Source organism: Drosophila bipectinata, chromosome 3L (assembly GCF_030179905.1).
Source record: "Drosophila bipectinata strain 14024-0381.07 chromosome 3L, DbipHiC1v2, whole genome shotgun sequence".
NCBI lineage: Eukaryota > Metazoa > Arthropoda > Insecta > Diptera > Drosophilidae > Drosophila > Drosophila bipectinata.
In genome coordinates, this window is record NC_091738.1 from 6,053,783 (window position 1) to 6,070,594 (window position 16,812).

The 16,812-nt window shown below is 42.0% G+C and overlaps 3 protein-coding genes across 5 annotated transcripts in view; 2 read left to right on the plus strand and 1 right to left on the minus strand.

Annotated features, from left to right (window-relative positions):
* Positions 1-1,331: 1,331 nt before the first annotated feature.
* On the plus strand, positions 1,332-14,276 carry ImpL2 (Ecdysone-inducible gene L2). Its single transcript, XM_017245863.3, has 4 exons — positions 1,332-1,565; positions 13,124-13,426; positions 13,498-13,986; positions 14,088-14,276. Exons 1-4 carry the CDS (start codon positions 1,560-1,562, stop codon positions 14,100-14,102), a joined length of 813 nt encoding a protein of 270 aa, XP_017101352.1. The 5' UTR covers positions 1,332-1,559; the 3' UTR covers positions 14,103-14,276.
* LOC122322117 (uncharacterized) lies at positions 12,103-12,311 on the plus strand. The gene has a single exon (XM_043213525.1). The coding sequence runs from the start codon at positions 12,103-12,105 to the stop codon at positions 12,199-12,201; it is 99 nt and encodes a 32-aa protein (XP_043069460.1). The 3' UTR covers positions 12,202-12,311.
* A 696-nt stretch (positions 14,277-14,972) lies between the features above and the next one.
* LOC108128335 (neurobeachin-like protein 1) overlaps positions 14,973-16,812 on the minus strand; it is a 34,584-nt gene continuing 32,744 nt past the window's right edge. For all 3 annotated transcript variants that reach the window (XM_017245860.3, XM_070279647.1, XM_017245858.3), the window contains one exon: positions 14,973-16,504. In XM_017245860.3, the coding sequence (XP_017101349.2) occupies positions 16,339-16,504 (166 nt within the window). In that variant the 3' untranslated portion in view covers positions 14,973-16,338. The remainder of the gene's footprint in view (positions 16,505-16,812) is intronic.

Below are 16,812 nucleotides of genomic sequence, written 5' to 3' on the forward strand. Positions count from 1 at the left end.
TTTCTATATTGTTTAAGTAAATGGTTAAAAGAGGTTAAAATCCACAAATATATTTAAAATCTATTATTTCAAATTGTATTTTGACTAATTATATTCTTAAAGTGTAGCTGTATATTTTAAAAATATAACATTATCCTTGTGGGTGGTTAAGAGCCTTGTTAAGAGCCACAACAATCCCAAAATAATGAACTTTTTTTATTGTGGCCTTTTGTTTTGCTTTATTTTATCTAGTTTGTTATATTTTTTGGTAAGGGGGATTATTGACCCGGGAGTTTATAGCATCCTTGGCCAGTTTCGGGTGTATTTTCTTCCTGTGCCGGACTCTTAGACTCCGAAGTGCATTTCAATTGACGCCACACCAAAATCAATTGCAACCAACGTCTGCGGCGGGATCTTTGTGCAATTGGTTCGGCTCTGGAATGCAAATAGTTGGCGGAGAGGCTGGATTCTGGTGTTCCGAGCAATTGATGGAGCCATCCCACTGGAGGCATCAGGTCTGCCATCAGAGTCACCATACATATATGGTCAAGAATGACGTCCGGACAGGCTGTCTGGCCGGAAAGCAGATGGAACTAACTCACGGCCAGTCGCATTAAAGTCTCAACCTGCCCAAATCCGGAATTATCTGAAAATACAATAATGCAATAAAGGTGAGTGTAATGAGCTCTCCACTCCCTCCCATTTGAGTGACATCTATTGATCCTTGCCAGCTCTGCCATATGGTAATGGATCGAGTTGTATCTATGTATATCGATTTATTGCTACTGTATATTCTAAAAAAAAAGGAAACAAAAAAAAGAAACAACCGTACTAAACGAATATGCATTTGGGACACGCATTTCATTTCCAGTCCGATCCGATGCGAGCCGATCCAATCTTCTGCGAATATTAATGAGAAAAATGTGATTTAAAATAATAAATTTGCATGAATTTTCTTTAGCTTTGAATCAATCAATCAAAGGAGAGCAACAAGTAACAGCTCGGCACTTCGACAGTTCGACAGGCATCCCCTTTTAGCCACCCCCTTAACCGAATTCGAGAGCACGAGCAACGCGTTGCAACGCAGCGAACACAGATACAGATACAGATAGAGATACACTTATACAGATACATTTACGCATACTGATACAATGCCGACGCCATAACTGTTATTAAAGCCCCCGTAGCGTCCAATTTGCTGGCTTGTCCGTTTGTCCGCCTGTCTGTCCGTGTGTCCGTTCGTCCATTCGTCCGCTCGTCCGTTCGTCCGACGGAGCAGCAGCTGCCCACTTGTTGATTTCGGGCATGCCCGATATAAAAGCATGGACGCTCAACCTTCCGCCACACAGTACATCACTCGCCACATCTCGAGCAGAACGGAGACAGAGCCGGAGAACTGGGAGCCGAGACCGGAGAAAAGAGCATCCAAAGAGGCCGAATATAACAGTATCTGCAGCCGAAGGTGGTGTGCTTCTAAACGTATTCAAAAAAAAAAATCACCGGAAATTGCCGTAAGAGTTCTAGAACTCTAGTGAAAGTGACAAGTGAAAGTCAAAGTTACGAAACCCAAAACCAAAGATATGCAGGTAGGAATGCTAAACCTTTAATCCTTAATACTAAGATAGTTCTTGGATAAAGATATAATCCTTTTTTATGGTATTAAATTTTTGAAAATATTAAGAACCACTTTAATGTGGTCTGAACCGCTTCAATCTTAACAACTTAATGGAACTCTTAATGCTAGACAGAACCCATATAATAACCCGTACAGCAGCTTCCTCCGTATGATTCATGGCCCGGCACTCGAAAGGTCTCTCACAGACTTTGAGCTTTGGGCCATTTAAATGTTAAATTGTACAACTTGTGATCTCGTGCCAGTTGGAAACATTTTCTGGATGAAATCCATAAATTTCAACTGTATGACAGGGCTTGTGAGTCAAACAGATTTAATTAAAACATTTCATGATCGTGTTTAGCAAACCTCGTGATTCTGCAATTTATTATCAATCTATTGGCAGTGAATTATTATCGCCCCGGGCAACAGGGTCTTTCGTAATACACTTCGTAATATTCTACAAAATCAAGTATTTGGCTGGGGGACAGGTTCGCGAGAAAAGTCGTCAGTGGGTCTGTGGGGTCCCTGATATCAGATCTGTTTTTGTTATTTATCTTCGGGGAAGTGCGGCACAGCGGAACAATAATGATAAGTGCAGAAATATGCTTTTATCTGCCGAAAATCCGAGAACCGGAATCTCAGAGTAAACAAAATCATCGTGAGAATAACTCTCAGATTTGCCAAACAAATCTTTATTATGAAGAATTCTTTGGACAGTTTTTTTTTCATATTTTTCAGAATTGATAAATGGAAGAGAACCGTGCGAATTTATTCTGTTTATCCTTAGGATTCTCTTTTTAGCAGAGTAGCTTTTTTTGTTTTCTAAGCTTTATTGGAAAAGATATAAGGATGTGTAGAAAAGTTTCAAAGTTTTAAAAAGAGACTTTTCTAAAAATTAAAACCAAAAGGATGTAAGATAAAAATGTCTTATCCTTTTTTAAATATTCCTCTTTTTTTTGTCAAAGTTTTCAAGACTTTTTCCAACTTCCAACCAACTCTTATTTAAAAAAATAAATTTAAAAAGGATATATGTACGTATTTTACTCCCAAATTCAATACAAGGTTATTGATCTTCATATTGTAATTTTTCCAAAATGGCATATATTCAAAGTGAGTTTATTAAGACTTAATCGGACTTTACAACAGACCCGTTGCTGAGTCAGTTTCTTGGGTTAGGCAATTGGACTTTGCATTTAATGTCGCGTCAGCTTGAGTTTCGACTTGGCTTCGAGTCTGACTTGCCAAGTGGAGCGTGGCTACGTGAGCCGGTGAACATCTCCATCTACTATACAATATCTCCACCGGCACTGGAACAACCACTGCCACCTTCAATCCACCTCCCGGTTCTGAAACGGTTACATGTTTTAAGCCTGACGTTGCGCTGGTCACGCAGCCACCCAATCCCCTGCCTCAATCTCCGGCTGCTTTTCCACCTAAAACACACACAGAAAATTATTATATTAAATATAGATTTTAAATAAATTTATGAAAATTACATTTTAAAATTAAGACTCTATAGTCTTATAGTCCTTTTAATGGTCTCTTAATATATAGCCTACTTATAGAGCCTCTCTTAATATCATAAAAACATATACTAAAAGGTCCAAAAATTCGCTTGTAATACCAATACCAGACCCAATTCTTAACCTAAGCGTAGTGTTAACTACTTTTTCTCTCGGTGCCACTATCATTCGATTCTGAATCGAAATCAATTCAAAAGCAATTAATAATCAGATCGTTTTTGTAATAAATTGCAATTTAATAAATGAACAAAAAAAAAGACCTAAGCAGAAAGGCGAGCAGCAAAAAGTCGAAGGCAACTTTTCGCAATGAAATTAACTGGTGTGGCAGGGGGAGTGGTGGAGCGATGTGGCGCGGGGAGGGTCAGGGCGGGGGCTCGAGTTCAAATGCGTCACAGTTATCGCTGAGAGGAATTGCAATTTTATTTGCAATTTCATTTTGCAGGCATATTTGCATATTGCCGATCATTGATAGCGGGAGAGTGGAAGCGGGCAAAGGAGCGGATCGAATAATTCAAGAGAACGCGATCGAAGAAAAAAGAGCAAGAGCTCCCCATTTTGGCTCTCTTGCGCTGCCCAACATGTTATGCGACTGTATATGTGTGTGTGAGTGGGGCGTCGCTGCGAGAGACGAGCCCCCAACGCCTGATGCTGTGTTTATCCACTCATATAGACTCACTCCCCGCAGAAAAAAAAAGAAATAAAAAAACAATATTTACTTACACACCAGCAGCTCAATTATGCTGAATACTAGTACTCTAATACTAATGAACGCTCGCCGGGAATATGAATTGCGTATTTCCAAAGCCAATTAGGAGGATTCCTAAATTGGCCTCGCTGACGCTGCCCAGCCCCCCAACTCCCTGGTAGTGTGTGTGTTTGTGTGAGAAACGAGCCCCTCTTTTTATTCATGTTTTTTTGCCTTCATAATTGTTTTTCAAGCTCTATTGAACTTGGGGCGTTGATGATGACGATGATACTACGATAACGCCCCAAGTTGAAAACATCCCATCTCATCCGACGTCATCTCGATGCCCTATCATAAAAAAACAATTGGGAAATAGTAGTTGTTTATAAAGGAGGAGTATTTTGGGGTTAAAGCTTATCTATCAAACCCACTTGCTAAATTCCTTTACTTACTACGAATTTCCATAAAACTTTGTTCAAAACATTATGACGAGATATTTCAGTGAAATCCAATGAAGTAAGAATTATGAGTGGAAGGTGTCTATGGTATCAGACAGTTTTCTGCGAAAAATCTACGGCGCAAAAACCAAAACACATTCCATAGATATTTTTTCAATGAAAGCTCTTAAAAAAAATCAGGTCTGCATTTTATACTACAGTTTTCGTAGAATACAAGCTTTTGTTTATTTATCTTTATAGAATGTTTTACATTATAATAAAGATTTTACAGAGTATTATCAGCTTCGTGTTTGTGAAAATTCCTGTTATTGTTTTTCTTTCGGCAATTCATTAAAATGGAATGATTTCAATTAGAATGGAATCTAATAGAGATAACAACCAGGCCATAAGGGGCCTGCTTAACCTTATTCATAAAGAGCACGTTCCTATAATTCCAGTATCGGAAGTGAAATCATTGAACTTTATTTGAACTGACTACCTAGAAAGGGTAAACTTATCGAACCGACTTTCTGTCTTATCTTTACGTGCTTTGGCTCATATAGATACTTTTTGTGAATCATGGTATAGATTGAAATTCCTTAATTAGATAATATTCGATGAGTGATCGTTTCGGAAATACTTCTTTATGAATGATTACCTCCTGAATATTTATATATTTTACCTAATTTTATAGATATTTTTATAGATACTATAAATTAGTATTTCTTTTGGCCTCATTCATTCCCAAAACTCATTTGGTTTTTTGAATATTTAAATATATCGACTTCGAATGACTCAACACTTGTGGCTCTCTTACGCACTCACACACAGACACCATCTCACACGTGACCATGTTCGGGTCTCAGGGTTATATGCTATAGCATATTTACTCACAGACCCGGGTCGGGTTTACTTTACCTTTTCGCTGCAGCGAAGAGCGACTGCACAGCGATGGCAGCGCCGCTGCTGATCGGCTTAGGCTTAAATGGCTGATGCAATCGCAACGCAAATTGGGCGAGAGCCGAAGTCAAATATTCCCTCGTTCTCTTGAGTTTTGGGTGCTTGGGTGCCCCCACCCCCAGCCCTACCACGACTCCCCGACCAGCCTGTTGCACAACAAACAGAAGGTACTAAAAGATACAGTAACCGGAGAGCCAAAAACAATCGCCACACACATTCGAATAATTTCCAAGAATGCCATGGATAAATTTGAATTACGGAATGCACATGTGATACGAGTGGCGAATTTACATTGTTTTTATAGATACTTGGGCTAACTATAGGCTTAAGATATTATAGCTTTAAGGGGTTATATACAGTTGTGATATATGAAAAAATCGATTTTTTTTTTATTGTATATTCTTTAAGTATATTCTATTGGGAATACTCTCACAAAAATTCATAACGATCGGAGCATTAGAACCGAAGCTGTAGCTATTTATAGCGCACTATCTGCATATAAAACTTGAACAAACTTGAAACTTTAAACGCGATTATCTCAGAATCTTTTTTTTGGGAAATTACCTTTGCGGTGGACACGATTACTAAAAAACTACTTACCCGATCAACACCAAATTTTGATCACTTATTTATTATGATATTAGCTAGTCCGTGAACGAGGGATTTTCAATTTTTTTGAAAACTCCTTTTTTAAAGCACAAAAAACGAAAATCTTATAACTTGAAAAATTACATTTTTTGTTAAAAACGTCGCCATTTTTTTTTTTAAGTCAACATTTTTAAAAATCCCTCGTTCACGGACTAGACAATACAATATACTAACTAAACTTTTTTGAATTTTGGATTTCGGATGAACCGTTTTCGAGAAATCATGTCCACCGCAAGACACCATCGAAAAAAGACGATTCGGGAATTCGGCTATAACATTTTTGTTATGTAATATTTTTTTATGAAAAAATGTAATTAAGTACCCAGAAACATGTACTAAACAACGTCATTAAAACATTTTTCACAAATATTTTCTATGCTGTCAAAAAAAAAATCGATAAAAATCTATATTTTTGCGCGGTACAACTGTATATAACCCCTTAAAAGGTACAGTTCTCCTCCAAAAATAGAATCCCTTAGGCTTGGAACCCAAAAACCTTTAACTTTGCCTTGACTTTTAGACTCTTCTGTGTATATAATTCATTATAATACCATTATAATGATATATTTTATCTTTTAGTTGAATATAGATTCTAAGGTAAAATAACTATAATATAATATAATATTTTCTTCAGTGTAAGAGCCATGAAACTTTAACTAGGAAGTCTCACTTCCCATGATGTTTCCACTTCCAATTCCGATTCCGTCACCTTCGTTGATAAGCCTCCAACTTTTGCTTCATAATTTTGAGTTTGAGTTTCTGTCCGACTTTTGAGTTTCGTAGAGTCCCACCCATCAGCAGCAGTAGCTGCTTCATATATACCATATGTGGCTATTAACTATACCACCCGGCCACCGCAGCCCCGGGCAATTAGTGATAATTGCATTTCATTCGGATTTGTCGTAAAAATTTTCCACATTTTACAAAAAAAGAGAAGAAACGTGATATGTGTGTGGTTTCAAAAATTTTCCATTCCATTTGTTCGTTATGCTCAGTACAAGTATATTACATTATTACACTCATACATCGATGTCTCTTTACACACAATCGTACACCCGTGATCTCGTTATGATGCCGTACATATACATATATTGTAGAACAGCCCGAAGAGTCAGTTGGGTTGGGGGGCATTACCCAAGAATCTGGAGAGTGGTTGGGGATCCAATCGGGACGTGATGGAGCTGTGGGGAGGGGGGGCCTTATCAAAAACTTTGGTTCTCATTTCCATTCGGTTCAAGTTCAGATGGAAGGGTCAAAGAATTCGAATGGAATTTCTGTGATTTCCTCTGATTTCTGTGATTAAGAAAGGGAATCACTTTAATGTATTTAAATCGGAAATGTCTCAAAAAGAAAATCTTTTGGAATTTCCAAGCCCTATAACTCTACTGGTTTTTTTTAGAAACCTTAAGATACTTTTGTTTAGCTTCTTTTAATTAATCGACTTTATTGATTTGTTTGAAATGTTGAAAGACCCTGGTGCTCTAGCGGCTTTCATGGGAATCGACACCTGGCTTCTGGCGAATTGCCATTGACAGGAGTCACTGCACCGCTTCCTGCACCCTGCACCCTACACCCTACGTCCAGCACCCTGTCTGATGTGGCCGACGGGTTTTCCAAATTCCACCAGCAATTCCATGAACTGACCTTTCGGCTCGGCCCGTCAAGGCGACACGAGCTGTTTGCGGCCTTCCGTCTCTGTCGCTCTACCTCCTGGGCGATCGAGACGAGTCGAGATACATTTTGTCTACTTCAGATACTGTTGCTAGGCGGGCTAAAACTGAAAAGTATCGGTGACAGCCGAGCAGGCAAGAGATATTGGAAAGAGGTCGGTTGGCGGAGAGAGAGGGGAGGTGAACCACACCATGAAAACGGCACAGAATTTGTGGCATGAACATGAATTTTCTCACGTCGTCACCAGCGTTCCAGTCGACACACACACACACACATATACAGTTGTGCCCCGGACTACAGGTCGCTGCAACCTGCAATTCACCGAATGCATCTGTATCTGTATCTGAGTATTGAGCACTCGCTTAAATGTATCTGTATCTGGTCTTGGCAGTTGCATGTTGCTCTATCTTTTCCCCGAACTCTTCGGTCGGTCGATCTCCTCCGTCTCACGGTCTTTGAATGAGCCATATCCCCCCACCACCACCACCTCTGTCACCTCTGTCGTGTGGTTCCGGTGGTGCAGCATAGCAGCAGCATGGTGTGGCGTGGTTTCGATGGTACTGTTGCTGCATCTGTGTGCCCCTGGAGGTGTTGCTATCGCTGGCACGACGTTAATTAGCAGAAAAGTGCAAACGATGCGGCTCGACTGAAACTGAATGGTGGTGGTACGATATGGTGGGTATATGGTGGTCCGATGCCAAGTGCTGCAATTGCGGAGTGGTGCAAAGTGGTGCGGGCATAGACGAAGCGATATTACCCATTAGCGGAAGCGGGCCAATTTGGCTTACCCATGCATATGCACATGCACGAGTCTCCGATCGACTCCGTCCACTGCCATCACCATCACCACCACTACCACCTCATGATGCAATGATTTGTGCCATCAACTCACCGAAAAATCATACGATTTTCAGTCCAATATGTACGTTTACCCAAGAAGAGTGTCATGCGGGGTCGGGGGCCAGACCTCGACCTCCTCCTCCTCCTCCTCTGTCTCTATCTGCCTTTATACACCCATTTATCCATATGTGTGTGGTGAAAACCAGACACGATCGTTTCTAAGAAATGGAACCTATAAATCTACGCTTCACACGAAATACCTGGGCCTGGGCATGGGCATGGGCCATCCACCTGAAATCGGATGGACGATGACGATGACGGTAATAGATAGTAGATCGATCGATGATATTGGTGCCGGCCGGTACCCAACTCGATGGTCACATGAATATGTATGCCAAGCTGATCTCATTTCGGGGAGGTCTCTAAAGATACACTCTGAAAAATAGTCTTCCATAATAGTTAGTACCTGAATATATCCTATATAGTTCGAATCATTCATGAAGTTCAAAGTTAATTTAATTGTAAAATATTTGATTTTAATTTCTGGCCGTTTAATTGGTCCAGAGACTGTGTATCCGTGTGTGCCACAAGGAGGGGGCATCTAGGAAGTGCAACCTCTGACCGCGTCACTGGGAAATGTTACGTGAGGGGATCTCTGATCAATCTCTCTCTATTATAGAAAGTGCTCCCCGAGTCGCATCAAAAGGCCATTTCAATTCAGTGCCCCTTACGTCAGCGTTACGATATCTGCGGTAGTTTGCCAGATATATACATATGTCTGTATATATATACGGCTGCCCCTGTCTCGGAACGCTTTGAGGTGTGCCGGCCAAGGCTGATGAGGAGGTGAAAAAAGGGGGCGGGGCAGGGAGAGGCAACAGCGGCAGCAGCAGCAGCAGCGGCACGAGACACAATTTCAAGCACCTGCAAGATTTTTTTTTTTTTCTCAATTGAATTTCGCTTTGTGGCTGGCCTGATGCCGCTGCCAACTGTTTGGGCTAATTGGGCGGCCGGGAGGGGCACTGAGACGAGCAGGGGGGGGCATCAAACAGGCCAGAGTGGGATGGACAGGAAGCGAGAGGCAGCGGGGGTAGGGCAGGGAGGGCTTCAGTCTGCGGTCGGACGATTTGTGTAATTTGCAATAAATTACTCGTAGAATTGAATCTAGTTGTCGATGTGGCTGGTCGATAAAGCGAAGAAAGAAAACTAGTCGTGATGCCTCCTTCCCAGCTCCCAGCTCCCCGTTGCCCGGCCGCTCTCCTGCCACCGCCAAGCCACAAGCGGCTGCCGCCCGGCAACAGCGATCAGTGCCAGTCTGTCTGCCATTTTGGCGGCACCTCCACCTCCAGGCCCCCGGCATTCAGTTCCCGGCCGGCAACGGCGGCTCAGACTAGTTTGGAACCCCTCTCGGTCACCTTCCCCCTCCAACCGCCACGCGGTCCGGCAATAAGCACTAATGCACTCGGAAAAAATATATTTTTTTTTTTAAATTTTAAGTACTTTTCCATCAATGTTTATCTTTCTGAAATTTTCTAAATTGAGTTTCCTAATAGCTAACCTTGTACTGGATTTTAAAATATAGAATTTCGTTCTTGAACCTCATAGAGGTGGTTTAATATTAGAGATTTTAGAAATACATTTTTAGAACTGTCAATCAATAGGTTTTGAAAAATATACATTCCATAATGATGACGAATAAAGATTTACTTACGAGGACCTAGAAGTTCCTCCATAAGGTTCGAGGCCTTTTAAGCAGAATATATATATATTTCATTTCTGAAATCTATAATGAAGTTTAGGGTATAAAAATATTAAATAATAGATATTATTTCATTTAATAAACTGTGCTTTAAAACCTGTATTTAATTCATAACCGGGTATGTAATTTAAACTCAATCTTAAAAAAAGGTTCGAGTTCCCTGTACAATATTTCCTATCCCTATTTTTTTTTATTTTCTATAACCTTTGAAAAAGTATCTATAACCTTATATAAAAAGTTATATTATAGATATTTATTCCACCAATAAATTAATTTAAAAAGCCTGTTGCTCACATTTAAATTAATTAAAACCCCGTTTAGGTAATTTAGCCACTTTATAACCGGTTCTAGATCAATTTCCTTTCATTTAAAGTTTAAATGTTCAACTACCCATATTCTCCGAGTGTAATTTGTGGTATGGGTCTGTCCCTCGACCTGCTCCTCCTTCGCCCGCCAAGCCCACGATCGCAGCAGACAATCTGGCACTCACACTTGATTGCAATGAGGCGATCGGATGGACGGCCGGACAGATACCCGGACGGACAAACGACTGCGACTGTGACTGGAACTGGGGAATCAGACGTGCTAATGGCTTGGCTAATGGAACCTTGCACCATGCCACTGGTACTGGTACCCCTCCAATCCTCCTTATCGGCTTGGATATCCGACTTCAGTGCAGAAGTGGTCTGATCTCGTCCAGACTTTTGGGGGGTAGAAGGAAGTGGATCTCACACGGCTGGTTATTAAATTGGTTGATTGGTTATGGTAATATAAAAATCCAGTCCTCAATGGATGAAAAAGAAATCACAAAAATCAATTAAAACCATTCAGAAATGTGAAATCCAATCCAGAGATTTACGAACTGGATAAGTACAGTGGAAGTTGGATGGATGTGGTATTCAAGGAGGAGTAGTTTCGGGTGGATTGGAGTGGAATTATTATCATGCATCCAGATCCAGTAATTCCCATCATATGTAGCATTTAAATATTTTGACTTGAAGAGCAACTGCAGCTTGGTGGCTTGAACAAAATCACGTTCGCATCCAGTCATATCCGTTTTGTTCCGGACTGTCCCAGTACCGGCGGTGGCACAAAGAATTACGGGACGAGAACGAGTAATTGAATTCTGGTCGGTTGTCAAATGGAACTCGACGAGGGTCCGACCCGGGAGGGGGTGCGGCCGGAAGGGGGAGGTGGCGAGGATCGGTGAAGAGATCGGTTATCGAAGAGCGAAGAAAGAGGCAATGGCGCGCGCACACACACACACACACACCCCTCATTTGGGAGAGAGAGAGCGAGTGAGCATCGGCAACAAGCTTCGGGCGTCTTCGTGGAGTATCTGTGTGAACACACGAGCGGCAAGGGTGGCCAGCGACGATATAAATGGAAGACCGCAACCTGAATTGAGTTATATTTCATTCACAACTCAACTTGTGAGCCAGTGTTTTGAGCCGGAGATCTTAAGCCGATCCGATCCGATCCACCGCCGTGAACCAACGCGATCGTTCCACAAAAAATTCCAAAAAAATACAGCCAAGATTTAAAAAAAAAAAAAAAAAACTAAAAGCCAAGTCATACCTTGACTCGAGTGTAATGTCGATGAACCGTGCGTATTCAAACGAGTGCCGCGCCAACCAGATCGATTCTCCCCCCAAGAAGTCCACAGCCGAGAGCATAACCGATCACTGATCACCTCCAACCGGCTCCGCCCAGACCACCAAGATCGAATGAACCAAAGCCGTCAGCTAGACATTCGCTACGTCGAATTGCACTGAAGTTGCACACCCAGAAGCTCTACGGCCGACCACAGCGCTCCCTATTCCCCCCTAGCCAGGCAGGACATCCTCTGCACACCATCCTCTATATCCGATCCAGTGCTACGGCTAGACACACAGGAGCATCCCAAGCGGAAAGTTCGGAAAGCAGCCAAGATTCCGCCAACACTGAGCTGCCAGGTGACCAAGACGGCATCCAGCGCCGGACCTATGTCAGTTCTAAGCCAACTGCTGCTGCTCAACTTCAATCAGAAAGTCCAATCCAGGAGTTACCACAACATAGAGCTGATAAATTCGTTCATAACATAACGACTAGCCGACCGACGATCGCTCTTGATACTGATCTTGTTATATCCAACGTTAGGGAGAAATTTGCAAACATTTTTTACCGGAAGAGAAAAAAGAAATCAAATCAAAAGGTGAGTCATCTCCGCCGGCAATAGACTAGGTGGTGACCCATTTGTCTCTATAAATCTCAGACCAATTAATTACGTGGTGGTTTTCCAAAATCTAACAAAAAAAAACCCAAATCGCAAATCCCCGTTGAAGGGCGAATAAAAAAAAAAAAAATCTGATGCAACATTCGTCAGTGATTGGCGAATGACTATCGGGGGGCAATAGACATAGACATACATATACATACATAATACCCTCGAAACTATTTGAATAATTAAGTCTAGACTCTAGACACCAGACACTAGACCACAAACGGAATCGGAGGCCCTTGATCTCTGGCCGGTGTGGAGCGTGGGTGAATCGAATCGAGTTGAATCGAATTTTTGGGGGAAACTCTGACGTCAAAATCACAAGATTCAAAAGATTCGGCGGCCCACGCCAAAATCTTATATCATACTTTATTCTGGTGTCGTGACATTGTGAAATACGTACTTATGTGGTATTTAGAGCGAAGATATTTTCGGGGAGCGCAGGATTCTCAATGATTATGAGAATATATGAGGCATTTCGCAAGTGGTAGTAACGTTCTAGAGCTCGCCAGCTAAAGGCCTTGCTCGCTTATCGGGGCGAGCCGGAGATTCAGAGAGATCCGTTCCCCTGATTTATTACCCCCCGGGGCAGTAAGTGATAAGTGTGATGACTGGCGGGAACTAATGTCATCACGACTATCAAGTTGCGGGCTTGAGTTTATTAACCTATATTAGATGCTCGGATGACTGTTGTGGAATTTTGAACTTTGCACTCATTTCCGATTTTCGTTCGTTCGATTTTTCAGAAAATGAATTTACATGTGTGCGCCTTAGCGCTGCTGCTCTTCGGCAGTATCGCCACTGTCCACGGCCGAGCCTTGGACATCGTAGACGACAGCAACGATGTGGACAACTCCATTGAGACGGAACCGGAGCCGGAGCAGAAGTCCCACGCCCGGCCGTTCGACGCCGACTGGCTGAAGTTCACCAAGACGCCGCCGGCGAAGCTGCAACAGGCAGCGGGTGCCACCATCGAGATTGTGTGCGAAATGATGGGATCCCAGGTGCCCAGCATCCAGTGGGTGGTGGGTCATCTCCCCATATCGGAGGTAAGTCTCGAAGCTCAAACCCATTTCAGACGGAGCCCTTTTGACTTACTTCTTGTTATCCAACAATCCAGATCGACGATCTTGAATCCAACCAGGTGTCTGAGGATGCCCCTAGTGCCATTGTTCGTGTGCGATCGGTCCACATTATCGATCACATGCTAAGCGAGCCCCGCACCTACACCTGTGTGGGACGCACTGGCTCCAAGACCATCTACGCCAGCACCGTCGTCCACCCGGCTCGCTCCTCCGAGATCATGGCGAGGGAGAAGCAGTATCCCGGCAACCAGAAGCCTCGCATCATCTACACCGAGAAGACGCATCTGGACCTGATGGGCTCCAACATCCTGCTGCCGTGCCAGGTGCACGCACGTCCCAGGGCCGAGATCACCTGGTTCAACAACGAGAACCAGAAGGTTGTCCAGGGTCATCGCTACAAGATCCTGTCCACCGGTCATCTGCTGATCTCCGACATCAAGTGGGAGGACATGGGCAACTACAAGTGCCTGGCCCGCAACGTAGAAGGACACGATTCCGCCGACACCTTCGTGTACCCCGTACTTGTAAGTAGACCTTATACCTCAATACTTATGAAGCCTATATTGTTTATATTTTTCTAAGCTAGTTACTAATTAATTTTTTTTATTCTTTATTTTTTTTGCAGAAGGAGGAAGACTAAAGATCCAAAAACCCAAAAACCACATAAGGCTATTGAATTGACGACGGGAATATTCATCTAGTTAGTTAGATAGATCAAATGCCTTCGAAGATGCGTGAAAAATAACAAAAAAGGAAATAATGATTAGAAAAAAAAAAACCCAAAAAAATATAGATGGAGTCATACGATTTACAGTTATGTACAATTTAGGCTAAGATCCAGGTAGCTCGTAATTAACCGTATCTAATGCCGGCTTAGACTAAAGATTTTCTATCTCAATACCCTCGAATGGCACTCGAATTGTATCAACTTATATACGGTCTATGTATGGTATATGTTTTTCTTCAATTTTAGTTCTTAAGTTATCGGCTTGTAATCACGCTTGTAATTTTTTTTTTTATTATTCGTTTCTGTAAGTAGCAATGATTGTTCCTAGCGATTCAGGCGAGCTCTAGTTAACGTATTTAAACTAATTGGCCGTTTACTTAATCGGGAGGCGCTTCTGGCAGCCCCCCCCGGAGACAACTTGAAACCAATGAACCATAAACACTCCAATCAATCTGTTAATCAGCCAGCCAGTCAGTCAGTCAGTCAATCACCCAATTCGTATTTACATACACCATTCAATCATTTCTACAATTAATTTATTGATCGACCTTAAATTCATCCCGCATTGCAGCCCATATAGAATCACGGAAAAGTATTTAACAGCACGGAATTAATCAGTTTCATAAGCTACCCCCCTCCACCCCCTGCCCTGACTATATATTTTAATTTGTAAGCTAATTGAACTGAACTATATATGGTTTTATAATTTGTTTAGTTTGTAATCAACTTTCATGAGATGTTTTTTGAATAAATAAAAGAAAAGAAAATAAATACAACAATCTGTGTCTTTAGTAATTCTCATCATCACTTTATTGACAGGATCTAAGGACTACAGGGATAGACATTATATATCTACAGAAACGCGTACACACAATTACGTACAAGTTAGTTTGAACGACGATACAATCTTAACAACAAATAACGAAACTTGGGATCTATTAAGATCCCCTTACGTACACAAAGATGATGTATATATATTCTATATATTGCTGGATATCGATATAGGTGTTTGTTCTTATTAGGGGGCGAGGAGTCTAATCTCGGGACCCCCGTTGTGCGCTGTACAAAGCGAGGGTACTAACTGTTTGGTAAAAATCTACTCAAGATTCACCTTCAATATTGTCACTTGTCTTTGGAAATCGAAGAGTCTGCAAAGATACTGAAAGATGTGGATATTTTCGGGGATAGCTTCAGGGAAGAATCTGATTCTGGCACTGGTATTGTCTATGGGTCTCTTGTGGACGGACTCTAATACTTTCAATTGGAAATGTTCGTTTAATGACTTGCGGATCACCATGTGATCGGATTTAAGAGTTGTCTCTACTTAATGGGACAAAAATCTCTGGTCTCTATTTTTGGTTTCGGTTTCGGGACCTGCAGGCGAAAAGGGGGCGGTACGGTGGAACGAAAGTGTTTCTCTTGATCACTCGAGCAGCTGGATGTTGAATCGCCTTGCCGCTGTTGCCGGGCAGATTTTTTTCTTTAAGATTTCAGTTTTGGGGCTTTTTTTTTTTTTGGGGCCAATTTAAAAGTCGATCGTGAGTCAGTGAGTAGTTTGCCAAGTGCGGCGTCGTCGTCGTCAACCAGTTTCCACCGCCATGCTCCCTTTCCGTCTCATGCCGCATGTCCGGCACACAAAAAAATTAAAGAGATATCTCCTCGTTCGTAAATGATTGATGATTTATTCAGATTTTCATCGGCTAACCAAAGAAGAGTGTGCCATCGATCATGCCTGGGAGGCCCAGGCCCAGTCCCAGGCCCGATCGCAGGACAGGTGGTATTCCAGCCTCCTGCCACCTCCCAGCTACGCACGCACATCGATGTGGAAAGAAATACTGCTCAGTTGGCACGGAAATTGTGGGAATGCAATAAATCTACTGGCTGTGCTACATGGAATATGTTTAGAAACACACTTGTCAACATTTTTCTGGGAATTATATGCTCGTCAAAGGCTTTGCTTTTGGCACGTCACGTAGTGTAGAAATTCTTGTAGACAAGAAACGAAATAATGACAAATCACAACACACAAACTAAATCTAGGGTGGATTCTAACACAAAATAAAAGACTGACAAAGTGGACAACTTATTCTAGATTGGGGCTAAAATTCGGAAATGGGTGAAAGTGCAAAGTCTGGCACTCTAGCTGTCTCTAAACGTTGAGCACGGAATGCTTCTTGTTGCCCCCGGAGGGCAGTTGCACGGCGATCACCGCCAGACGACCGTCGCGGAGCGGTGCCAGGATGTGGGTGTTTCCCGGCGTCACCACTACCGTCTGGATGGGCACATGCAAGGGAATGTCAAATACGGGCTTCAATCTGCAAGAAATTAAAGGTAAATGGTTAGTTTTTCGTTTAAAATTGGATGAGTTTCTTAGGGATTTTATTTTGATGGAAAATGATTTGGAATAAAGTATGGGAGATCGTTTTAATCTAGGGGTTTATGGGCTCTAAATAGTTTTTATTGATTATATAAATGCTACAGCATCTCTAGAATATTGTCCACAAAGTTTTGATGGATCTGAGCTATATTCACGAAGATATAGTTTTGAGGCTAGATTCATTTACATTTTTAAAATCATGTTTTCAGAATCTGTGGGTATTATTTCTTGAGAACTACATCTTGA